Genomic DNA, 27,641 nt, shown 5'->3' with positions numbered 1-27,641 from the left:
TAAGGCTGTAATGTAACAAAATGTGGAAAAAGTCAAGGGGTCTGAATACTTTCTGAAGGCACGAGACACACAAGCATACATACCATAAAAGCATACATTCAAATTCCAATAAACATACACTGACTGAACATGTACTTATGTCATCAATGCATGTTGGGGCATTTGGTTACCTACTTTCTCAGCGTGAGAATTTCCTGGGTCTGAATGCGGGGACGATGAGTTGATGCGGTGCAAGTGCCATCTTTTCCTCCTCTACAGGGGCTAGCTCCTCCGCTGAGCCCCACTTCTTCTTGGACTGGAACAATGAGGTCAACTTCCTGTTCCTGCTGCGGTCTCTGGCCTGGGCCATATGGAACTCAGGGAATTCTGATGTAACAAAATACGGACCACCATAGCTGTATAATACAAAAAGTGCTATCTATAACCTAAATGGGTTTTTCAGCTGTCTCCATAGGAGAACCTTTGGAGAATCATTTTGCTTCCAGGTAGAACTCTTTTCAGTTCCATGTAGAACCCTTAGTGAAAAGGGTTTTACATGGAACCCAAACGGGTTCTCTAAAGGGTTCTCCTATGGGGACAGACGAATAACCCTTTTAGGTTCTAGAAAGCAACTTTTTTTTCTAAGAGTGTATGTAAAGGCTGAAACCTAACTAAGAGTGACCTTTTCGTGCTCTGTTCAGATCTTAACAAAGCCACATACACATTTAGACAACATTTCAGAGACATTGGAGTCAAAAAGAAGAGAGTAAGAGACACTCACGTATCTCCTCTGGAGCTGCTCTGTCATCCTCTGTAGGCTCCCTGATGTTCAGGTACTGGCATGCAAGATGGCCACTGTAGTCCCGGAGGTTCTCCTTCGCATCTGAGAGAAGAGGAAAGACATGTCAAACATTGACTCAGAAATTTCTTGGGGGGGGGGGGGGGCAATCGATAATAGCTGACCTGTTGCATTGACACCCCAATGTCTCAGGTCAGATGGTGTCACTCTTATACAACGTTCGTCCCTCAACCAATCTATATTGTAGGACGTGGAACTCATCTCTAAAAATCACGATTATCCTCATCCGCCTAACACTAGTTACTAATTCTGAAAATCACTCCCCTCTCAGTAGCTATGATGCTCTGGCTACTATGGCAAACCATGCTCGATCAGCTGAGCAAACTTGCTCCAGCTAGCAGCCTAGTACAAGCTTGTTTGAATGGCCATATGGTAGCTAGTTTGTCAGCTTGTTGATGAAGTTGTATGGCACCAAAGTTATGGAGCTGTTCTCAGAAATCACCATGTATCTCACTCTGACAGCTAGGACTGTGTCTCGCAAACTTTATAACATTTGTCCAACGCAATAAATCGCAGAGAGCAGTCAGCTGTCCTGTAAAACTCGGCACACTAATCAAGGGAAAACTGGGTTATCATAAAAACAAATTTATCCATTAGCTAGAACTTCACTAAACTAGCTAGCTAGCGGAAGTACTCCATGTTTAGTGTGTTAACGGTTAGCATCCCTGCCATCCATTTTATACGGAATAATTGGTATCATGGAGCAGGAGAAGATGGCTGATGTTTTACGTGCTCCTAACCAACTGTGTTCTTTTGTTCGTTGTTTTGCGTTGTTTGTAACAAGTTTTTTAAAAACGTATTCTGTACATAATGTTGCTGCAACCATCTCTTATGACCAAAAATAACTTCTGGTCATCAGAACAGCGATTACTCACCACTAACTGGCAGAAGCTTTTTCTTCCTTTAACGAGTCCGTTGAGCCCGACATGAAGGATATACTGCTTTCCCGGGAACAGGCCCAAATACCCATCATTTGCGCGAAGAGAAGACGAAGAAAAAGAGGACGGAGGTCGGGCTGCCTTCTGAGAATTTGTTGGCGATTGCATAAACCCCCGCTGCCTTCCGTTCTACTAGCTAACATGCAATAATTGGAAAATAAATCGATGACCTACGAGGAATATTAAACTTCCAACGGGACATTAAAAACTGTAATATCTTATGCTTCACAGAGTCGTGGCTGAACGACGACATTATCAACATACTGGTTATACGCTGTATCGGCAGGATAGAACAGCGGCGTCTCGTAAGACAAGGTGGGACAGGCTATGTACAGTTGAAGTCGGAAGTTTACATACACCTTAGCCAAATACATTTATACTCAGTTTTTCACAATTCCAGACATTTAATACTAGTAAAAAATCCCTGTCTCTGGTCAGATAGGATCACCACTTTATTTTAAGAATGTTAAATGGTAGCATTGCATTTACTGTGGATATAGATACTTTTGTACCCGTTTCCTCCCGCATCTTCACAAGGTCCTTTGCTGTTGTTCTGGGATTGATTTGCACTTTTCGCACCAAAGTACGTTCATCTCTAGGAGACAGAACACATCTCCTTCCTGAACGGTATGAAGGCTACGTGGTCCCATGGTGTTTATACAAGCGTACTATTGTTTGTACAGATGAACGTGGTACCTTGAGGCGAGTGGAAATTGCTCCCAAGGATGACCAAGACTTATGGAGGTCTACAATTTTTTTCTGAAGTCTTGGCTGATTTCTTTTGATTTTCCCATGATGTCAAGCAAAGAGGCACCGAGTAGAAGGTAGGCCTTGAAATACATCCACACCCCCAATTGACTCAAATTACTGTATGTCAATATGCCTATCAGAAGCTTCTAAAGCCATGACACCATTTTCTGGAATTTTCCAAGCTGTTTAAAGGCACAGTCAACTTAGTGTATGTAAACTTCTGACCCACTGGAATTGTGATACAGTGAAATAAACAGTTGTTAGAAAAATTACTTGTGTCATGCACAAAGTAATGTCCTATCCGACTTGCCAAAACTATAGTTTGTTAACAAGAAATGTGTAGAGTGGTTGAAAAACGAGTTTTAATGACTCCAACCTAAGTGTATGTAAACTTCTGACTTCAACTGTATATTTGTAAACAATAGCTGGTGCACGACATCGAAGGAAGCATCAAGGTTTTTCTCACCTGAGGCAGAGTATCTCATGATAAGCTGTAGACCACACTATCTACCTAGAGAGTTTTCATCTCATATTTTTCGTAGCTGTCTACATACCACCACAGACCGATGCTGGCACTAAGATTGCACTCAATGAGCTGTATTCTGCCATAAGCAAACAGGAAAACGCTCATCCAGAGGCAGCGCTCCTAGTGGCCGGGGACTTTAACGCAGGGAAACTTAAATCGGTTTTACCAAATTTATATCAGCGTGTAACCAGAGGGAAAAAATACCACCTTTAAAATCAAATCACATTTTTATTTGTCACATGCGCCGAATACAACAGGTGTAAACCTTACAGTGAAATGCTTACTTACAAGCCCTTAACCAACAATGCAGTTTGAAGAAAATCCCCCCAAAAAGTAAGAGAAAAGAATAACAAATAATTAAAGAGCAGCAGTAAATAACAATAGCGGGGCTAACCACAAGGGGCACCGGCACTGTGTCAATGTGCGGGGGGCACTGGCATCGAGGCAACCAAGGCAATTATGTACATGTAGAAAGAGTAACTAAAGTGGCCATGCACAGACAACAACAGGGAGTAGCAGCAGCAATGCAAATAATTTGGGTAGCCATTTGACTAGCCGTTCAGGAGTCTTATGGCCTGGGGGCAGAAGCTGCTCAGAAGCCTCTTGGACCTAAACTTGGCGCTCCGGTACCGCTCGCCGTGTGGCAGCAGAGAGAACCATCTATGACTAGGATGGCTGGAGTCTTTGACAATTGTTAGGGCCGTCCTCTGACAGGCGGTGTCAGGGTAAGGTCCTAAATATTGTCAAAGACTCCAGCCACCCTAGTCATAGACCGTTCTCTCTGCTACTGCACAGCAAGCGGTACCGAAGCTTTTAAGGGTTCTAGTTTCTACCCCCAAGCCATAAGTCTCCTGAACATCTAATCAAATGGCTACCCAGACAATTTGCATTGCCCACCCCCACCCCCGCCCCCCATCTTATGCCGCTGGTACTCTGTTATTATCTATGCATAGTCACTTTAATAACTCTACCTACATGTATATATTACCTCAATTACCTCGACTAACTGGTGCACCCGCACATTGACTCTGTACTGGTACCCCCTGTATATAGTCTCGCTATTGTTATTTTACTGCTGCTCCTTAATTACTTGTTCCTTTTATTTCTTATTCTTATTCATATTTTTTTTAAACTGCATTGTTGTTTAGGGGCTTGTAAGTAAGCATTTCACTGTAAAGTCTACAGCTGTTTTATTCGGTGGATGTGACTAATACAATTTGAATTGATACTTGAGAGCTAACTAGTAACATTTTCATGCACATTTCAAATTTCATAAAAACGGACTCTACAACCACAAAACATCTTAACTAGATGTAGAATTAGGTAGTGAAGACTTGCTCATGAAAAAATCAAATCAAATAAAATGTATTTGTCACATACACATGGTTAGCAGATGTTAATGCGAGTGTAGCGAAATGCTTGTGCTTCTAGTTCTGACAATGCAGTAGTAATCTAACCTAACAATTCCAAAACTACTACCTTATACACACACACGTGTAAAGGGATAAAGAATACCTCGGGTTGTGCTGTGGCGGAGAACTTTGTGGGCTATACTCGGCCTTGTCTCAGGATGGTGGTTGAAGATATCCCTCTAGTGGTGTGGGGGCTGTGCTTTGGCAAAGTGAGTGGGGTTATATCCTTCCTGTTTGGCCCTGTCCGGGGGTGTCCTCGGATGGAGCCACAGTGTCTCCTGACCCCTGCTGTCTCAGCCTCCAGTATTTATGCTGCAGTAGTTTATGTGTCGGGGGGCTAGGGTCAGTTTGTTATATCTGGAGTACTTCTCATGTCCTATCCGGTGTCCTGTGTGAATTGAAGTATGCTCTCTCTAATTCTCTCTTTCTTTCTCTCTCTCGGAGGACCTGAGCCCTAGGACCATGCCTCAGGACTACCTGACATGATGACTCCTTGCTGTCCCCAGTCCACCTGGCCGTGCTGCTGCTCCAGTTTCAACTGTTCTGCCTGTGATTATTATTATTTGACCATGCTGGTCATTTATGAACATTTGAACATCTTGGCCATGTTCTGTTACAATCTCCACCCGGCACAGCCAGAAGAGGACTGGCCACCCCACATAGCCTGGTTCCTCTCTAGGTTTCTTCTTAGGTTTTGGCCTTTCTAGGGAGTTTTTCCTAGCCACCGTGCTTCTACACCTGCATTGCTTGCTGTTTGGGGTTTTAGGCTGGGTTTCTGTACAGCACTTTGAGATATCAGCTGATGTACGAAGGGCTATATAAATAAATTTGATTTGATTTGGTACAGAACGGCATAGTCAAGATGCAGTAGATGGTATCGAGTACAGTATATACATATGAGATGAGTAATGTAGGGTATATAAACAAAGTGGCATAGTTAGTGGCTAGTGATACATGTATTACATAAAGATGCAGTAGATGATATAGAGTACAGTATATACATATACATATGAGATGAATAATGTAGGGTATGTAAACATTATATTAAGTAGCATTGTTTAAAGTGGCTAGTGATATATTTTACATACATTTCCATCAATTCCCATTATTAAAGTGGCTGGAGTTGAGTCAGTGTGTTGGCAGCAGCCACTCAATGTTAGTGGTGGCTGTTTAACAGTCTGATGGCCTTGAGATAGAAGCTGTTTTTCAGTCTCTCGGTCCCTGATTTGATGCACCTGTACTGACCTCGCCTTCTGGATTATAGCGGGGTGAACAGGCAGTGGCTCGGGTGGTTGTTGTCCTTGATGATCTTTATGGCCTTCCTGTGACATCGGGTGGTGTAGGTGTCCTGGAGGGCAGGAAGTTTGCCCCCGGTGATGCGTTGTGCAGACCTCACTACCCTCTGGAGAGCCTTACGGTTGTGGGTGGAGCAGTTGCCGTACCAGGCGGTGATACAGCCCGACAGGATGCTCTCGATTGTGCATCTGTAGAAGATTGTGAGTGCTTTTGGTGACAAGCCGACAGGCCGTCTCGTCGTTGTTGGTAATCAAGCCTACCACTGTAGTGTCATCAGCAAACTTAATGATTGAGTTGGAGGCGTACATGGCCATGCAGTCGTGGGTGAACAGGGAGTACGGGAGAGGGCTCAGAACACACCCTTGTGGGGCCCCAGTGTTGAGGATCAGCGGGGTGGAGATGTTGTTACCTACCCTCACCACCTGGGGGCGGCCCGTCAGGAAGTCCAGTACCCAGTTGCACAGGGCGGGGTCGAGACCCAGGGTCTCGAGCTTGATGACGAGTTTGGAGGGTACTTTGGTGTTAAATGCTGAGCTGTAGTCGATGAACAGCATTCTCTCATAGGTATTCCTCTTGTCCATATGGGTTAGGGCAGTGTGCAGTGTGGTTGAGATTGCATCGTCTGTGGACCTATTTGGGCGGTAAACAAATTGGAGTGGGTCTAGGGTGTCAGGTAGGGTGGAGGTGATATGGTCCTTGACTAGTCTCTCAAAGCACTTCATGATGACGGAAGTGAGTGCTACGGGGGGCAGTAGTCGTTTAGCTCAGTTACCTTAGCTTTCTTGGGAACAGGAACAATTGTGGCCCTCTTGAAGCATGTGGGAACAGCAGACTGGTATAAGGATTGATTGAATATGTCCGTAAACACACCAGCCAGCTGGTCTGCGCATGCTCTGAGGGTGCGGCTGGGGATGCCGTCTGGGCCTGCAGCCTTGCGAGGGTTAACACGTTTAAATGTTTTACTCACATCGCCTGCAGTGAAGGAGAGTCCAAAAGTTTTGGTTGCGGGCCGTGTCAGTGGCACTGTATTGTCCTCAAAGCGGGCAAAAAAGTTATTTAGTCTGCCTGGGAGCAAGACACCCTGGTCAGTGACGGGGCTGGTATTCTTTTTGTAATCCGTGATTGACTTTAGACCCTGCCACATACCTCTTGTGTCTGAGCCATTGAATTGCGACTCTACTTCGTCTCTATACTGTTGCTTAGGTTGTTTGATTGCCTTGCGGAGGGAATAGCTATACTGTTTGTATTCGGTCATGTTTCCGGTCACCTTGCTCTGGTTAAAAGCAGTGGTTCGCGCTTTCAGTTTCACGCGAATGCTGCCATCAATCCACGGTTTCTGGTTTGGGAATGTTTTAATCGTTGCTATGGGAACGTCATCTTCAATGCACGTTCTAATGAACTCGCTCACCGAATCAGCGTATTCGTCAATGTTGTTGTTGGACGCAGTGCAGAACATATCCCAGTCCACGTGATGGAAGCAGTCTTGGAGCGTGGAATCAGATTGGTCGGACCAGCGTGTAACAGACCTGAGTGCATGAGCTTCTTGTTTTAGCTTCTGTCTGTAGGCAGGAAGCAACAAAATGGAGACGTGGTCAGCTTTTCCGAAAGGAGGGCGGGGGAGGGCCTTATATGCATCGCGGAAGTTAGAATAGCAATGATCCAAGGTTTTACCAGCCCTGGTTGCGCAATCGATATGCTGATACAATTTAGGGAGTCTTGTTTTCAGATTAGCCTAGTTAAAATCCCCAGCTACAATGAATGCAGCCTCAGGATATGTGGTTTCCAGTTTGCAAAGAGTCAAATAAAGTTTGTTCAGAGCCATCGATGTGTCTGCTTGGGGGGGAATATATACGGCTGTGATTATAATCAAAGAGAATTCCCTTGGTAGATAATGTGGTCGACATTTTATTGTGAGGAATTCTAAATCAGGGGAGTTCCTGTATGTTGTTGTGACCACACCACGTCTCGTTAACCATAAGGCATATGCCCCCGCCCCTCTTCTTACCAGAAAGATGTTTGTTTCTGTCGGCGCGATGCGTGAAGAAACCAGCTGGCTGCACCTATTCCGTTAGCGTCTCTCGAGTGAGCCATGTTTCTGTGAAGCAAAGAACGTTACAGTCTCTGATGTCCCTCTGGAATGCTACCCTTGCTCGGATTTCATCAACCTTGTTGTCAAGAGACTGGACATTGGCGAGAAGTATGCTAGGGAGTGGTGTGCGTTGTGCCCGTCTCCGGAGTCTGACCAGAAGACCGCTTCGTTTCCCTCTTTTACGACGTCTTTGTTTTGGGTCGCAGGCTGGGATCCATTCCGTTGTCCTGGGTGGAAGGCAGAACACAGGATCCGCTTCGGGAAAGTCATATTCCTGGTCGTAATGATGGTGAGTTGACGTTGCTCTTATATTCAGTAGTTCTTCTCGACTGTATGTAATGAAACCTAAGATTACCTGGGGTACCAATGTAAGAAATAACGCGTCAAAAAACAAAAAACTGCATAGTTTCCTAGGAACGCGAAGCAAGCCGGTCATCTCTGTCGGCCCCATCAATATTAGCTACAGGTGTATAATTTTGGGTCAGATTAACTGACTCTTTTGAGGATGAAAGGGGGCTCAGTGGACGAAGTCACCTTGGTACATTTTTTGAATGTGAGGACAGCATATTGTAGCCACATTTCTTTTTAGCTATTCCATGAGTGTTTGCGAGTTATCAGACAGAACAGTGCAGACAGCTATCGCGGTATCTGACGTGAGACAATGATTGATACCTTTCATTCCACACCCCAAAGACAAAAAGCAAGTGAGTTAACTTTCCCTGTCATTTACCATATGTTCCAATGAGCAGCTCCAAAATGTTTCGATGGCCATGCAATGCTGCAATATGCAGGGGTGTATAGCCCTGCAAAACAAAAAGGGCAAAATCATGCAAATGTGTCTATACTGTATGTTCCCCACCAAAAACATTGGGGGAAAATGCAAATGGGATAACATAGCTATTTGAACATAACCTCTGATGTCTACTGTGTGCAGGGTTCAAGGTTCAACCATGGCAAAATGTACAAGGCGTTTTAATACCTACCCCCTACAGTTTCCCATGGCCCCAACACAGCCAATGAATACATGAAAGGAGAGAATATACAAATTACCAGAGGTTATGGCAACAAAACCTAATGACCAAATACATAATTAGCGAGTAATTCCACGAAAATTGCCATAGTTGTGAGTTTGGCACGGTAATACATTCCGACAGTGTTTAGGGGAAAGAACATTATGTGGCTTGATTTATTAGTAGACACTGTGTGTGTGTGTGTGTGTGTGTGTGTGTGTGTGTGTGTGTGTGTGTGTGTGTGTGTGTCTACTGTAATGCATTCGCAAAGCGGTATCTTCACAGGAACCATTATGATGCAACATTACATCTAACCCGGCTGCAACCCAGAGGCTGCCTGGCCAGCCTCCAAATAGTGCATACAGACAACAACATACAGTACCTATTTTACCAGATCACTTCCTGTGCATGATACACTTAGATGAAAGAGGAGATACTCACATGCTGAAAGAAAATAAAAGCAGGAGTAATGTTATTACCTGTACAGTAAGACAATATTTTGTAAAAGACCATTCTAATTTCTGATACAGAAGAATGGGAGAAACTCCCCAAATGCAGGTGTGCCAAACAGGAGTCAATCCACAAAACAATAACCTGTCCCGGGGCTGCAATTGAAAATGAGCCGGCTTGCTATTTTACTGAAATGTTGATTAATGTGCACTGTCGTAAAAATAAAAATGAACTCAAACTCAAAGTCCCTTTTGAGTAGTGCAACAACTTTTTATTTAACTTAGTTTAACTTAGTTTTAAGATTTTGTCATGAAGAACACATGTTCAACGTAATAAAAAACATATTTTCCCATACCTATTAATTACTGAATAAAATAACAGGGTTGACAAGTTCATCTTAAATCAGCCATGTCTTGTGACAGGCGGAATGGAAGCTTGTTGTGTGCAACACAACAGGAATTAAATGCATGCTTCACAAAAAATATTGAAATTGTTGATTTCTAGCCTGTCTTTATATGGGTAACATGGTTGACATGTTATGCTCGACCCACTCAGTTTTCCACCACAAAACACAAAAGAATAGAATCAGCTCACCTGATTTTACACTGTTATTTGACTATTAGATGTTCAATGTTTCTTTTGAAAATAAAATCTCTCTTAAAAATAGAGTTTGGTTCACATAACAGGGTTGACCTTAAAATGAGGGCCATCATTATTATTTATTTATTTTTTATTAATATTAACATGAACTAAATAACAATCTTCAGAAATGACTGTCACAGCAACAAAATAACTAGGGCTTTACAATTATATTGAAAACTTTCAGAAATGTTGGGATCAAGTGGGTTAAAATCTTCCTAGAAGTCACAGAGGGGCACAGAAGGACATTTCAAAATGCACATTTTGGCACTTTAGCAAGCCTTTATTCATATAGAAAATCAGATTTATTGAATTCTCCATGTGGTCTGTATTAATGGACACTTCATTTAATATAACAGGCTTTTAATAATAAATATTTGTGCACAATGTCTACTTAAAATATCAAAGGGACGCAAAAGGAACTCACTTCGTGGAACGACCGACGGTGTACCTTTTTAAAATCTTTATTTAACTAGGCAAGTCAGTTAAGAACAAATTCTTATTTGCAATGACGGCCTAGGAACAACGGGTTAACTGCCTTGTTCAGGGGCAGAACGACAGATTTTTACCTTGTCAGCTCAGGATTCGATCTTGTAACCTTTCGGTTACTAGTCCAATGCTCTAAACACTAGGCTAATACTCACAGATTTAGTGTTGACGTCAGCCCCTGCATTGGCCATCATGGCAGCCATGTCCTCTTTGCCATGTTTGGCTGCCCAGTGTAGAGCTGTCTGTGGCCAAAACAAGGAGGGAAATGAAAGCCATTTACAAAATACAGACGAATTCCCTATACTGTACATAACAAAAGCACTTTACTACAACACTGACACAGGAGTTGCCATTTTATTTCTAAGTACACACAGATACTTGTATTGGTATATACACAAATACTTGTAGATACATGTACATTCCCAGTGGTGGTTATTTAGTAGATAGTAATTAGCATAGTGTCATTACTCCTCTAACAAGGAGTTTAAACAGAGTGAATCAGATCAGGTTGAGAGCTCTGATAGGCTGGCTGAGGCATTGGCCCAGCTGTGCACAGGAGGAGTAGAGAGATGGAGGGAGGTGGTGGGATGGTTTCCTGCCATCTGACTGAGCCTAATTACAAAACAACACTGCACTGTGCGCACAACAGGGGTGCCCAGCCGCCTGTCACGGGGGGGGGGGGGAGATTGATGGTGTTGGTGTGACCCACAGAGGGGAGAGAGGGGAGACCCACCCAAGCAACGCACCACTGTCAGCACGCAGTCAGAAGAACAGCACTGGGGCCCCTCCGTGCTGTGGGCCTACCACACACGCTCAGAGACAACACGCACACACATACATACTCAAAGACACACACACAAACTCTCACATACAACATACACAGACAGACATGCACACACACACAAAACAACACATGCACACACATGAAAACTCCCATGCACACCACATCCACCTGTCTGACAGTGCTGCTGTTGTGATCAACTGTGTTACTCTTGTCAATGGGTCTCTGAGCACTGAGCACTTCAGGCTGTGCAATAACAAGCTATTCGGCAGGTGAAAACATGGGCTGCTACAGATGTCAGCCTGTTAACTACAACCTGTGTGTCTGAGTCTGACTCCAGACATGGAACAGGGTTCCTATGTCAATCAAAATATGTCAATCAATCATCTCCTTTAGTTTGTTAGAAAGTATGAGCTTACAATCTGTGATTATTATTCATGCTTGTTTATGCCCATAATGGTTATTCTTTGTCTCCTGCATTGTGCACTATATACCACAACCTCAGTGAACTATACCAAAACCTCAATATCAGATATCATAGAAGCATGGGGGAAGATATACCTCTAGATGTCAAAAACCAGTCTGGGAGACAGATTGTGATAGATGAAGTCTGGCTCTGAGTATCTCTATCTCTGTTGTCTGTCCTGTCACACGCTGAAGACGGATTGGTCGGATGGGTCGTTTGAGTGGCTGCTCGGCGGGTCCCCTAGTGGGCAGGAGTGACGGATGAGGTCAGACAGGATGTGGCCTCAACCCCTCCACGTGCCTCTCGTTCCTGTCCTAGCTCGGTGGGGCCACCCCCCGCATGCCTGCCTGCTTGACTGATGACCAACTTTTTTTGTGTGTGTGTGTGTGTGTGTGTGTGTGTGTGTGTGTGTGTGTGTGTCATACACCCATTGTGGAGGTAAGTAAGTAGTGGCCAAAGAGGGTTGGTCAACTGGAGACACCTTGCTGTTCATAGTAAGACCACTGAGGAGGGATTGGAGAATGATATACTTACAAACTACAGGACAGGGTAAAAGGAAGTACATCCCAGTCCAACATGGCAGGAGGGGGGAGCCCATGTCACATGTTGATGAAGAAAAAGAGAGAGATGGAGATGACGAAGGAATATGATACAGGTGTAGGATCTTAATTTGACATACAGTGAGCCCCAAAATAATTGGGACAGTGACAATTTTTGTTTTGGCTCTGTACTCCAGCACATTGGTTTGAAATGATACAATGATTATTAGGTTAAAGTGCAGACTGTCAGATTTAATTTGATGGTATTTTCATCATTTGTGGGTTAACCGTTTAGAAATTACTTTTTGTACATAGTCCCCCCATTTTAGGGTACCAAAGGTATTGGACAAAATGCACTTAAAAAGTTAAATATTTGGTCCTATATTCAGAACACACAATGATTACATCAAGTTGAATGTTGGATGCATTTGCTGTTTGTCTTGGTTGTGTTTCAGATTATGTTGTGCCCAATAGAAATGAATGGTAAATAATGTATTTTGTCATTGCCAGTGTCCCAATACTTCGGAGGCTATTAGCTAGCTAAAAGTAGGTAACATGAAAAGTGCAATACGGTCAAATCAAAATCAAATTTTATTGGTCCATATTTGTACACATATTTTTCTGATGTTATTGCAGCTGCAGCAAAACGCTTATGTTTCTGTTAATATTACCATGTGTTAGTGTGGGTTTTCAGTGAATTTATGGAAATCACAAATCTCATCTGCATTTCCTGTGGTGCTAGAACATTCTCACCAACAAAAGAGTGATCAAATGAAGATCCTACATCTATATGTTAAATGTGGTTAAAATTTGTTGGTCTTTGAATAAGCAAGTCTTAGTTAATGACGGTTGAGGGGGAGAGTAAGGCTACACAATGAATCTGCTATTGTGAAAGTCAAAGTTTATGAATGGTCTTATCTTTGTAGGTCACAGAGTCAGTTACAACCTCAGACCAAGGAACAAATGGCACCCAGACCTCCTCAAACTCAGGCCCTAGGTACGGGTGACTTCACCGCCAAAGGGTGGTGGTTCGGTGGGCATCAAAGTCGTCCGAGGGAGATTAGGCATCTTCCCGAGGACACAACCAAAATTGTTCTTCAATTAATCCCAGCCTGCTCTATAACTTTTAGATTATCTTTAAGTGGTTGAAGTCTTTGTGGAGCATTAAGAGTCTCTCTCTAATCCCCCCCTCCCATCTCCCTGCACTTCAATGGCGACCCTTGAATATTTTCCGGGTGGGTGTGGTGATGGCAGGGGCTTAAGGTTAGGTCTTAGAAGGTGGTCTGAAACAGGACAGTGTGAGAACCCCAACAGAGGGGAGGGACAACAAACATAAACCCAAATCTCTTGAGCGCACAGGGACACCAATAAAGGGATTTGGGTTGTCGGGCGGGGGGTTCAGGAGTTAAAAAGCTATCTTTCATAATCCTTTTGATAGTGGCACCGCAGGAAATGCATGATCTGATGTTTTTACATCACAGGGTTTTTAAAATACAATTAAGTAAAACGAAAACTATGGAATGTTGACTATTTGCAATTAGTACATATGGAATTGGGAGTTAGGAGCAGGTTTGACACTGCTTTTTACCTGTTGATAATGATGAGCAACGAAAATACACGTAATATAGGCTATTGTTGTTAGGCACTTTTAAAACTTCTTAGGGCTGCAATCCTGTTAACCTCTAGTGACAACCCATCCCAGATCCAGGAGCGTAATCATCGACTGACACTAATTAGCATAACGCAACAGACATAAATACTACTAGAAAATATTCCTATTCATGAAAATCACAAGTGAAATATATTGAGACACAGCTTAGCCTTTTGTTAATCACCCTGTCATCTCAGATTTTCAAAATATGCTTTACAGCCAAAGCAAGACAAGCATTTGTGTAAATGTATCGATTGCCTAGCATAGCATTATGTCCAGCTAGCAGCAGGTAACTTGGTCACAAAATTCAGAAAAGCAATCAAATTAAATTGTTTACCTTTGATGAGCTTCGGATGTTTTCACTCACGAGACTCCCAGTTAGATAGCCAATGTTCCTTTAATAGCTCCAATATAATAGCTCCGTTTGTTCTTCACGTTTGGCTGAGAAATCGACCGGAAATTTCGGTCACGACAACGCCGAAAAATATTCAAAATTAGCTCCATAATATCGACAGAAACATGGCAAACGTTGTTTATAATCAATCCTCAAGGTGTTTTTCAAATATCTATTCAATAATATATCCACCGGGACATTGTTTTTTCAGTAGGACCGATTGGAAAAATGGCTACCTCTGTATTTTACGCGAGAATCACTCTGAGAGCCATCAGGTGACCACTTACACAATGTAGCCGCTTACGGGTATTCTTCAACATAAAGGCGTAAAACTACGTCACAATGCTGTAGACACCTTGGGGAATACGTAGAAAAAGTAATCTGGGTGATAGCCCATGCAATGCTCAATAGGGACGCATTGGAACGCAGAGCTTTCAAAACATGAGGCACTTCCGGATTGGATTTTTCTCAGGTTTTTGCCTGCAATATCAGTTCTGTTACACTCACAGACAATAATTTTACAGTTTGGGAAACTTTAGAGTGTTTTCTATCCTAAGCTGTCAATTATATGCATATTCTCGCATTTTGTCCTGACAAAATATCCTGTTTACTTTGGGAACGTTATTTTCCAAAAATGAAAATACTGCCCCCTAGTCACAAGAGGTTTTAACGGGATCGATATGACAAAATGCAGGGCGCCAAATTCAAAACAACAGAAATCTCATAATTAAAATTCCTCAAACATACATGTATTTTATACCGTTTTAAAGGTAATCTTGTTGTTAATCCCACCATAGTGTCTGATTTCCAAAATGCTTTACAACAAAAGCTCCACAAACGATTATGTTAGGTGACCACCAAATCACAGAAAAATACAGCCATTTTTCCAGCCAAAGAGAGGAGTCACAAAAAGCACAAATAGAGAAAATTATGATCTTCATCAGATGACACTCATAGCACTTCATGTTACATAATACATGTATGTTTTGTTTGATAAAGTTCATATTTATATAAAAAAATCTCAGTATACATTGGCGCGTTATGTTCACTAGTTCCAAAAACATCCGGTGATATTTTGTATTTATTTTTTTACCTTTATTTAACTAGGCAAGTCAGTTAAGAACTCCAACTCTCTAACCACTAGGCTACCCTGCCCCCCCAGAGAACCACATCATCAGAAATACTAATTATAAATGTCGATAAATACAATTGCTAGACATGGAAATATAGATATACCTCTCCTTAATGCAACCGCTGTGTCAGATTTAAAAAAAAACTTTACGGAAAAAGCAAACCATGCAATAATCTGAGACAAAACTCAAAAAATAAATAAAATTATCCGCCATGTTGGAGTCAACAGAAATATTCCCTTACCTTTGACGATCTTCATCAGAATGCACTCCAAGGAATCCTAGTTCCACAATAAATGCTTTATTTGTTCGATAATGTCCATTATTTATGTCCAAGTAGCTACTTTTGTTAGCTCGTTCAGTACACAAATCCAAACGCTCATCCAGGTCCATTCGAAAGTCGGACGAAAACTTCAGAAAGTTATTACAGGTCGAAGAAACTTGTCAAACTAAGTATAGAATCAATCTTTAGGATGTTGTTATCATAAATCTTCAATAAAGTTCCAACTGGAGAATTCCTATGTCTGTAGAGAAGCCATGGAACGCAGGTCGCTATCATGTGAAATGCGCGTGACCAGGACCTGGCTCTCTGCCAGACCACTGACTCAAAGAGCTCCCATCCGGCTCCACAACACAGTAGAAGCCTCTTTCAAGTTTCTAAAGATGGTTGACATCTAGTGGAAGCCCTAGGAAGTGCAACTTTATCCATATCCAACTGTGTGTTCAATAGGGGCTGGGTTGAAAATCGACCAACCTCAGATTTCTCACTTCCTTTTTGGATTTCTTCTCAGGTTTTTGCCTGCCAAATTAGTTCTGTTATACTCACAGACATCATTCAAACAGTTTTAGAAACTTCAGAGTGTTTTCTATCCAATACTAATAAAATGCATATACAGTGGGGCAAAAAAGTATTTAGTCAGCCACCAATTGTGCAAGTTCTCCAAATTAAAAAGATGAGAGAGGCCTGTAATTTTCATCATAGGTACACTTCAACTATGACAGACAACATGAGAAGAAAAAAATCCAGAAAATCACATTGTAGGATTTTTAATGAATTTATTTGCAAACTATGGTGGAAAATAAGTATTTGGTCACCTACAAACAAGCAAGATTTCTGGCTCTCACAGACCTGTAACTTCTTCTTTAAGAGGCTCCTCTGTCCTCCACTCGTTACCTGTATTAATGGCACCTGTTTGAACGTGTTATCAGTATAAAAGACACCTGTCCACAACCTCAAACAGTCACACTCCAAACTCCACTATGGCCAAGACCAAAGAGCTGTCAAAGGACACCAGAAACAAAATTGTAGACCTGCACCAGGCTGGGAAGACTGAATCTGCAATTGGTAAGCAGCTTGGTTTGAAGAAATCAACTGTGGGAGCAATTATTAGGAAATGGAAGACATACAAGACCACTGATAATCTCCCTCGATCTGGGGCTCCACGCAAGATCTCACCCCGTGGGGTCAAAATGATCACAAGTACGGTGAGCAAAAATCCCAGAACCACACGGGGAGACCTAGTGAATGACCTGCAGAGAGCTGGGACCAAATTAACAAAGTCTACCATCAGTAACACACTACGCCGCCAGGGACTCAAATCCTGCAGTGCCAGACGTGTCCCCCTGCTTAAGCAGGTACATGTCCAGGCCCGTCTGAAGTTTGCTAGAGAGCATTTGGATGATCCAGAAGAAGATTGGGAGAATGTCATATGGTCAGATGAAACCAAAATATAACTTTTTGGTAAAAACTCAACTCGTCGTGTTTGGAGGACAAAGAATGCTGAGTTGCATCCAAAGAACACCATACCTACTGTGAAGCATGGGGGTGGAAACATCATGCTTTGGGGCTGTTTTTCTGCAAAGGGATCAGGACGACTGATCCGTGTAAAGGAAAGAATGAGTGGGGCCATGTATCGTTTTTAAGTGGGAGAATTTGCACAATTGGTGGCAGACTAAATACTTTTTTGCCCCACTGTATTAGCAACTGGGACTGGGACTTTACTCTGAGCACCTTTCATCCAAGCTACTCAATACTGCCCCTGCAGCCATAAGAAGTTTAAGTGGTCAAGAATTTAGAGACAGAACATATAAAGACTGCCCATACAGTGGGATATCAACAGTCAGACTACTTACCCCCTGAGAGAGACAGTCATGGTCACAGGCAGGCACAACATAGCAGATTCCAACCAGAAAAGAAACAATATTAGTCAAACTAACTACATAGTTCATGCAGGTCATAACATACACTCTTCTATGTAGACCGCTCATGCACATGAAGTATACATATTTATTATATTCAAAAGCTTGGAGAAAGTATACTCACTGAGGTGAAGTCCTTTAAAAGCCAAATGAAGGAAAGAAGGAAAAAACTCAATATCAGTGTGGTGCTCTGAGTTAAACATCATAGAATACTTTTACATGACTCCCATTAAAACATGGCTACTTATTCATCCACAACATTTATATTGCAATGGTATACAGAATAATGAGGGTGACTTATAACACATTTTTAAAGCCAACGTTGGGGTGAGCCATGTGGGGGGGGTTACCTTCTTGTTGGCCAGGGAGGGCTCCTGTTGTAGCAGCTGGGCGAGGTCAGAGAGACAACCACATGCAGCAGAGTAGATCCATTCCTTCTCCACAGGGTCCAGCTGTAGGACAGGGAATGGATGAGCTAAGTAAATGGCCAGCACAGACATCACAGTACTGTATACATTAACGTGTAGTATGAATATATGATTGTATACATTTACATTTGAGTAATTTAGCAGACGGACATATCCAAAGCGATTTACAGGAGCAATTAGGGTTAATGCCTTGCTTAAGGACACATCGGCAGATTTTTCAACTAGTTGGCTTGGGAATTCGAAGCAGTGATGCTCTTAACCGCTGGGCTACCTGCCGCCTCTGTATATTAATGCTACCTGTAAATGAATGAGGAAACTCACAGCCACTGGGGTGGAGCCCATACTGCCCGTACACTCCTCTTCCTGCTCTTCGGACTCTGACTGAGAGACATACACGAATCAGAGAATGGTTTATTTCAATTTAATAAAGAAAGTATCAATGGCAGCTAATGCTGATTTTTTTTTAGGACACAATTCACAATAGTCATAAATACACAATAAAACAATCAATACAATAAAATCCACGACTTTAAAATACATATTTTCTGAAAAAACATCAGTGCCTGGTAAAGGTTCATACATTTAGGTCACATTTAGACAAAAGTGGCAGTCCATAGATCAATGGTTGAGCAGACTTATTATGAAGGGTACTGCGCTATTTTGGTAGCGCTTACTTCAAGTAAATTATCATGGAATATGATGAGTATGTGCTAAGAGGCTAACTCACACTCACGCGTGCGCACACACACACACACATAATTATTACAATCACACTGTTTGTATTTATCACCTTAAACTTCAGAGATCAAAAGGGATGAAGTGATGCAAAAAGAGTGAGACAGACATACAAACAGACAGGATGGCAAATGGAGCCACAGAGCAAACACAGTTTTTCACACCAAGGGTACAATGTAATAATAACTGTGAACACCCACCGTTTTACAGAGGGTCAAAAATGCTCAGAAAATAAAGCACAGAATTCTAGGAATGCACAAAAGAGTCATTCTGGCTGATTAATGTGGGGAGAAAATGTTCTTTATGTTTTGTTTTGTCAAGCTCTTGATTGCTAATTGTTCTCAGATCATACAGAGTGATGGTGTAAAACACACAACTCTTTCATGTCGCTGTCATACATGCCTTGTGTAACAAGAAAAGTGGAGGCCTATTTATTCAACCAATTCCACAATGGCACATGTCCACTTTTTTCTCTGCTGGAAAGAAAAATTATGAGGGAAAAAAATACACTATATATACCAAAGTATGTGGACACCTCTTCAAATTAGTGGATTCGGCTATTTCAGCAACACCCGTTGGTGGCAGGTGTATAAAATCGAGCACACAGCCATGCAATCTCCATAGACATACATTGGCAGTAGAATGGCCTTACTGAAAAGCTCAGTGACTTTCAATGTGGCACAGTCATGGGACGCCACCTTTCCAAGCTGAAAGGTTGCAAGATCAAATCCCCGAGCTGACAAGGTAAAAATCAGTCGTTCTGCCCATGAACAAGGCAGTTAAACCACTGTTCCTAGGTCGTCATTGAAAATAAGAATTTGTTCTTAACTTCTTAACTGACTTGCCTAGTTAAATAAAATTAAAATTAAAATTAAAAAATAAAAAGCTCACCGCCATTGGACTCATTGGAAACGCGTTTTCTGGAGTGATGAATCACGCTTCACCATTTGTCATTCCGACGCTGCCTGCCCCGATGCATAGTGCCAACTGTAAAGTTTGGTGGAGGAGAAATAATGGTCTGGGGCTCTTTTTTATGGTTTGGATAGGCCCCTTAGTTCTATACATTCTAGACCACTCTGTGCTTCCAACTTTGTGGCAACAGTTTGGGGAAGGCCCTTTCCTGTTTCAGCATGACAATACCCCCGTATACAAAGCGAGGTGCATACAGAAATTGTTAGACGAGATCGGTGTGGAAGAACTTGACTGGCCTGCAGAGAGCCCTGACCTCAACCCCATCAAACACCTTTGGGGTGAATTGGAATTCCTACTGCGAGCCAGGCCTAATAGCCCAACATCAGTGCCCAACCTCACTAAAGCGCTTGTGGCTGAATGGAGCAAGTCCCCGCAACAATGTTTCAACATCTATTGGAAAGCCTTCTAGGAAGAGTGGAGACTGTTATAGCAGCAAAAGGGGGGACCAACTCCATATTAATGCCCATGATTTTGGAATAAGATGTTCGACGGACAGGTGTCCACATACATTTGGTCATGTAGTCTATTTGTTGGACAGTTTTTTTTATCGTTGAGTTCTGAATAATTACAATAATAAGAGCTCTGAGCACTTTTCTTCTCTCTGTCATGTAATTCCATTCTCTTTGTCTAGGTTCAGAACGAGGGATTAGAACACTGTTCAGAACCAGGGATTAGAATAAAGTTAAGAACAAGGGATTAGAACACAGTTTAGAACCAGGGATTGGAACACCGTTTAGAACCAAGGATTAGAACAACGTTCAGAGCCAGAGATTAGAACACCAAGCCCTTCAAGAGCAAAGGAGAGTAGTATAAACAGAGTGCAAAGAGGAAGTTCAACCTGCCACAGTTTAACAGCATTTTTACACAGGGGAATATTTGCTGACAACTGGTTCTTTCCACAGACGTGTTAAAATCCAACACAGTGAAATATGATGAAGTAACATCAGGGGAAAATTCAATCTCAAAAGTATTTTCCTAATTCCTGGAGCTGCTCTCCTCACCTCCCACTGACATTTTGAGAGGGATGTGAGGAGAGCATTGGAAGACATCTTCTCCTCAGAACGCTCTCTCCGCTTCTCTCCAATTTATGAGGAGACGAGGCAAGATGGGATGCAAGGAATTGAGGAAAATACTTTTGAGATTGACTCCTGGTGTCACTAGCCTCTCACCTTTGACCCTGAGTCTCTGTCTAGCTCATTCTCCCCTTTGCTGTGCACAAGGGGTTCCTCCGAAACAGACGGTGAGGGTTTTCTCTCAGTGTGCTGATCCTGGAGGCACAGCGACATAACATACAGAATGATGCCATTTCTCCCTTCTCCATTTAATACGAACATTCTCAATTTACCCCTGGTTACTGTAGCTCTGCCAAAATTCTAGCCACATTAGACTGCATGTGCAGTGCACAGGGTGTAAAATGTGTTCTGTTAACGGCTTGTTGAGGTGATCAGCTACAATTCACACTTTATGCAGAAACTACTTGTGTTGTGCTGTTGACCTTTTCCTGCCTTCAACAACAATGTGAGTAGATACCGTTTGAGCTTGAACGCTTTAGACATACTACTGTGGACATTGACACTATCGGCTTAACATACAGTACCAGCCAAGTTGGGACACACCTACTCATTCAAGGGTTTTTCTTATTTTGACTATTTTCTATATTGTAGAATAATAGTGAATACATCAAAACTATGAAATAACACATGGAATCATTTTACGTTTTAATTCCAGGTTGTAAGGCAACAAAATAGGAAAAATGCTAAGTGGGGTGAATACTTCCGCAAGCCACTGTAACTCCACTGAACTTATCCTCTGCGGCAGAGGTAACTCTGGGTCTTCCTTTCTTGTGGCGGTCCTCATGAGCGCCAATTTCATCATAGCGATTTATGGTTTTTGCGACTGCACTTTCATGCCTTAAAGTAATGACGGACTGTCGTTTCTCTTTGCTTATTTGAGCGGTTCTTGCCAAAATATGGACTTGGTCTTTTACCAAATATGGCTATCTTCTGTATACCAACCCTACCTTGTCACAACACAACTGATTTGCTCAAACACAGTAAAGAGGAAAGAAATTCCACAAATGAACTTTTAACAAGGCACACCTGTTAATTGAAATGCATTCCAAGTGACTACTTCATGAAGCTGGATGAGAGAATGCCATGAGTGTGCAAAGCTGTCATCAAGGCAAATGGTGGCTACTTTGAAGAATTTAAAATATGAAATATATTTTGATATGTTTAACACTTTTTTGGTTACTACATGATTCCACATGTGTTATTTCATAGTTTTGATGTCTTCACTATTATTATACAACATAGAAAACAGTCAAAATAAAGAAAAACTCTGTGTGTCCAAACCTTTTTACTGGTACTGAATAATCTCTTTAAATGCTAGGATTGTAGACGCACTACTACTAAGATTGTTTTCCATGAACAATAGGTAAAATCACTTCAGCCACATTATCGTGTAAATTTAAGAGCTGAATATGGGTTTTATTGAGGTCAAATATCAATGTACAAATTACCCTTACATTTATCACAGGGGCGGACTGGGCTGGTCCATTTTTAGCCCAGTGGGCCTATCTAACTTGGGTTTTTAGCATTAAATGATCATTATCTGACTAATAAGAGGGGCCTCAAGGGGGGGGGGGGGGGGGGGGGGCATGAGGGAAGAAAATGTGTGGGGGCCTCAAGGGAAAGAATGGGCTGGTGTGTTAGAAATGCCATTTCTGGTCCCAGTCCAACCCTGATTTATCAGGAAATATAATTACAATTTTGCAGCTCAAACATAATGGGAATGACAACGAAAATTTGTTTCTGAACAGCTATGCCCTTTGAGTAAAAGATACAGCCACTGGAACAAGTTGTTTGACTTTCTCATCATTAAACTCGTCTTATGCCCAGAATGAGGTCTGATGCCAGAATGAGAGAGCAGTCATACTTAACTCAATTCCATAGGAAATGGATGAGAATGATAGTGGCAAGTCTTGTTTTCATACAGATTTATTCCTCTCTAATGCTGTCATGGCATTTATATTTTATCAAATGTGCAGACTTGAGCAGACTAAAGGGCACACACAAGTATCAAGGACAGAGTCTAAGTGAGCCAACATAGAGACTGACCTCTTGCATGTGCTCCTGCTCGGGTGCCTCTGTGACAGTAATGCTGGGGCCTCTTCCACACCACGTCACCCGGGAAGCCTTCCTCTCCTCTGCCCGCTTGGCCAGTTCAGGCTGGAGGTCTGGTTCCATCTGGGCACTGGAGAGAGACGAGACCCCTGACCCATCCCACTGGGCTGAGGCCGATGGCCTGGCAGGGCTGGCCTGTCTGTCTGTCCCAGGATCTGTCTCGCTGTCCTGCTTCTGCTGCCGGTATCTCTTCTTCAGAACTAGGTACTTCTCACCCTGATAGGGACAGACAGCAGGCCGGCAGGTGATGAGGAGGGTAAAGGCCTACTGTATATTAGAGGTCAACTTTGATCTAAAAGTAATTATTGTAAGTTGCCCTTTCTAATTACTATGTAACTGAATGGTAATAACAACACTGTATATAACCAATAACACAACAAACTACATAGTAAACAGACCCAGCAAAGAAATACCATATCCTTTTTTAGTTTCATACAATTTGACTACCATGGCTGACTCAATATTGTGGAAAGGGAACTTGATTTGAGTGTGGAGCATTAAAGAATTATGCACACTGATTTTATCACAGCTTTTCACGGCACACAATCCACAAATGGTCAAAAGCTCTATTTCACTTACATTCTCTGATTTCACAACAGCAATCCTGTCGATGATCTGTTTGAACTCCTCTCTGTATTTGGCTGGGGAAAAGAAACAATGTTGGCATATCCACTTTCAAAAACATGATATCGCTTTTAGTTCTCTCCCAAAACCTAAGACTTTCATTCTCTGAGGGATTTGGAGAAAACATGTCAAAGGATGACGAGGAAAACAAATATAATTTGGTCTAACAAATACTTTATAACAAGTGTAGTAATAGATTTCTTATGGAATAATAACCACTAATCGGATCAAGTGTTATCTTATGATTGATTAGATTTATCTGAAACGGAATGTTCTATTTACTCTAAATAAGGCTGTTGCATCACTCTGGCATTCCAAGATGTAGACCTTTTGAACCAGAAGAATGCGTGATGGCTATTTGAGATTATTGTGTGGCCTGTGAAGGCTGGTGGTTGATCTCCCCTCCCTGTTATTTCACCATATTCCCCCTGCCTGCAGAGACCAGGCTTCTGTTCCAAATGACACCCTATTGCCAATTTAGTGCACTACTTATGACCAGGGCCCATAGAGCTCTGGGCAAAAGTAGTGCACTATATAAGGAATAGTGCAATTTGGGGTGAACCCCAGGGGTTCCAGGAGTGAGCGGCTTTCATTCTTCATTCCTCTGCAGGCCAAGCACTGCTCCAGTTGCAAAACAATCATCTCAGAACAAAGTCACGGACTGGGTAAAGGGACAGAGAGGAAACCAGACCTCTCGCTGCCAACATGAGAGGCGGGCAGATAAAAATAATTTTAAAAAACTCTACTCACGCATCATCTCCAAAAATCCCAACCCCAACCAATGTCTATTTCCGCAGTATTAAATCTTTCCTATGGGAACCCAAACCAACTGCAGATGGATGGCTATTACAATAGTTAACTATTTAACTCCTCTCACAAATACAAATGAGTATGTGAAATTATATTCAGACTTGATGCTGACAGACGTTGGTTTATATAGGGTACTGTTTCTGAGAATTGATCCATTACTCCAGCGGCCAGACCACCTAATTAACATAGACCATCCTAGTTCAACATACAAAATACTAATGGCAGAATCCCTGTGTTTGAAAGAATGCTTAGTTATGAAAGAATATATCGAGCTGGACAATTGACCTCTTTCCTTTTTCCTGACAACAGGGTAAGGAAATAACATTTCAGAATGAGACAGTAGTTCACAACTTCACATCCACAAAAACAGGAAATCCAGAGGAAGTGGCCACTTACATCACATCAACAAAATAATTCCTGACTTAGTAATATAGGGGTGACACAGTTTACACGTGCAGTTATTCATTATCTTGAGGTAGACAGATAACCATAGCAACTGGACAGACACAGCCAAGTTAGCTATCACTTTCCCACAATGTCCCCATTTTGTTCCATCATAATAAAAGAGCACTCCATTAGAGATCTAGCTGTGCTGGTACATGTTGCCTAATTTATTGCATTATGATTAAAACACTATTATGGTGCAATAGTGGCCATTAAAGAAGGGAACACATGTTGTTATAACAGACTTTAAATACTGTATGTACTGAAAATCATTTCCATAATTGGACACTCCAGCCATGTCAGATGGCACAGTAAAGCAGCTTTCATTGGAAACCTCTGTCAACAACTGTACCACTGAGATAGCATCTGGACAGTACAAGCGGTACAACTGTAATACAAGGTCACATTGGATAATCATTTATCTAGAGCCGGTCAAACATGTTAAGGCCTAGTTATTTTATCCAGTACCAAGCAGGGATGATGCTGTGGTGTAGTGCATGGGTAAAGCATAAGAACATTTTTTATATCACAGTCGCAGGTTTAAGGATAATGCTGACTTGGGTTCATGATTCAGGGGCTGGTATCAATTACAGAAATGCAGCACCATAATCACACTGTTTATCAGGGTGAAGCTTTGTTGTAATGTCACAACAGAATACCACAGTCCAATGGTGAAAATGATTCGTTGGAGTGGTCTGGATCTGAGGCTTGGGTAGCGGGCACTGGAGAATTCATGCAGCTATAACTGGTCTCAAAGGAAATGACAGAATTCCTGGTGTAATTGTATATTTTTAAAGGACCTTTAATGTAAAGCAGATGTTACGTTTAAGCTAACCGACTGAGGATTGGGAACAATGAGAAACAAATGGGTTTACGGGAAAACTATATATGAAATTGGAAACCGTTGAATATGATCATATCATGAAAGCTACATGACAGATGTCGCATGAGGCGAGGCGAGGCGAGACATGGTACGGTCAGTGACATCGCTAAAAGCCATCCATCACTGAACACATGAAACTGTTGCTGTTGAGGTTAAATCCTTTCTCAATTCTACATTTCAGATTCAATGTACCGCTACTTACCACGCAGCTCCATGTCCTTGTGACCAATAAAAGGCTTGTATGTTTTCATTAAATCTGAATTTTTTACTTTCCCTCCGGCTGAGTAGAAATAATCCAACAACGATTCTTCACTTACATCGCCCATTATCGATATATCAATGCTCGTGTTCTATGATAAAATCAGGTTTCTTTTAGAATTATTATGATCTTGCTGCTATGACATTGTAGCGTATCCTGGCTAATTTGAGAGAAAAAAATGGTATAGTACATCCAACTTTACTCCACCCAAACCCAACCACTCACTGCGCCTCCTCCGGTTAACTCTTTCAGGACTGAAACAAAGCTGAGAGGGAGACAGCAAGGGTTTTTGACAGCATGTTGCAACTTTATTACAGTGGCATATAGATTTGTTCAAACAAGGCCTAGGCTTCTCTTACAGTGTCAAAGTCTTTGGCATAGCACTGAGCAACCCATCCTTTCTCAATGCATTATTAGCCTAGTCTATCATATAGTTATTTTATAGCCTTTGAGTCAGCATCTTCCACAAAGTTTAGGACCTAGGGGCCTATGTAATTCTACTGCCTTTTAGAGAGATGCTTCATCTATGGTATGACTTGATTTAGAATAAAACATTTCCCTTCAAATATTTATGATTTTTTAAAACTTTTTTATTAGGTTTAGATTAAAACATTTTCCTTAGAATTTCATGACAAAAGTCACCATTAGAATCATACAACTCATGCAGTAGGACTAGTTGGGTTCACATAGGTGAAAGCATCTATCCGGTGTGTAACCATATGCCACAGCAAGAGGGACCATGGTGCTCAGACTGAGCCCCATTATAGTTGATGCCTAGTGTCAGTTAAGGTATTATCCTACACCACAATGTCAGATTAATTGTGTCAATGCGTTCTGAAAATTAAATGTGTTCGATTTACCTCGGTAATCTCACTTGCTCTCTCTCGTTTTCCACTTGTAGCTAGATACTCTTTAGATGAGTTTCCATTTAATTAAGAAATATGCTTGTGATTTAAATTTCATATGTTTTATCATCCTAAAAAATAAAATGTTGAGATGACAATAAGCTTCTTATGAGCTGATACAATTACAGTGTGGAGTAGGCCCTAGTAATCTTGCAGTTCATACAACAAAATGAGACCTTATGCGTTGCCATTTTTTAAAAACACCCTAACTTTTACTATGAGGATAAAGAATGATGATCCGCTGACATATGCCATGTCTGTGTGTTGTAAAATTCCAGACAGAAGCTGAGAACATATTCAATAATCACTTTGCCATTACTGAAAAGACACAAAGTGGAGGGTAAATAATATGTATCAATCATGTAATAACTTTGCTCACAATACAGTATGGAGCAATTTGGAAAATGATTTTGAAAGTACATCTATCACAGTAATGAAGACACAAATCCTAATATATAAAGCAGGTAGGATGTGTCTGTACAGGCGTGAAGTTGACATATGTCCATGGGGAAACAATTTGAATACAACTATTTTATAGAAAACACGGCAAATAATAACATTTCCAAGATGTTACTTTTGAAAACAACTGCTCTTGGTCTAACTTCCTTGGTCTAACTTCCTTGGTCTAACCTCCTTGGTCTAACCTCCTTGGTCTAACCTCCTTGGTCTAACCTCCTTGGTCTAACCTCCTTGGTCTAACCTCCTTGGTCTAACCTCCTTGGTCTAACCTCCTGGATGTGATTGAGATGTGTAACAACAAAGATTCCACCATAAACAACACAGGGTGACCCATGACCGG

The 27,641-nt window shown here is 41.8% G+C and overlaps 1 protein-coding gene across 1 annotated transcript; it reads right to left on the bottom strand.

The window, feature by feature from the left end:
• Positions 1-26,084, bottom strand: LOC139417362 (ankyrin repeat domain-containing protein SOWAHC). Its single transcript, XM_071166631.1, has 11 exons — positions 25,881-26,084; positions 23,497-23,558; positions 22,852-23,133; positions 20,902-21,000; positions 18,347-18,406; positions 17,948-18,049; positions 13,185-13,199; positions 10,593-10,679; positions 8,580-8,652; positions 761-862; positions 1-366 (listed from the first exon to the last, which is right to left on the bottom strand). The coding sequence occupies exons 1-11, from the start codon at positions 26,002-26,004 to the stop codon at positions 179-181; spliced, it is 1,194 nt and encodes a 397-aa protein (XP_071022732.1). The 5' UTR covers positions 26,005-26,084; the 3' UTR covers positions 1-178.
• Positions 26,085-27,641: the final 1,557 nt, after the last annotated feature.

Source organism: Oncorhynchus clarkii, chromosome 9 (genome assembly GCF_045791955.1).
Source record: "Oncorhynchus clarkii lewisi isolate Uvic-CL-2024 chromosome 9, UVic_Ocla_1.0, whole genome shotgun sequence".
In the NCBI taxonomy this organism is placed as follows: Eukaryota; Metazoa; Chordata; class Actinopteri; order Salmoniformes; family Salmonidae; genus Oncorhynchus; species Oncorhynchus clarkii.
Note: the sequence above shows the minus strand (reverse complement) of the source record. Positions and strands in the feature narration are given on the sequence as shown.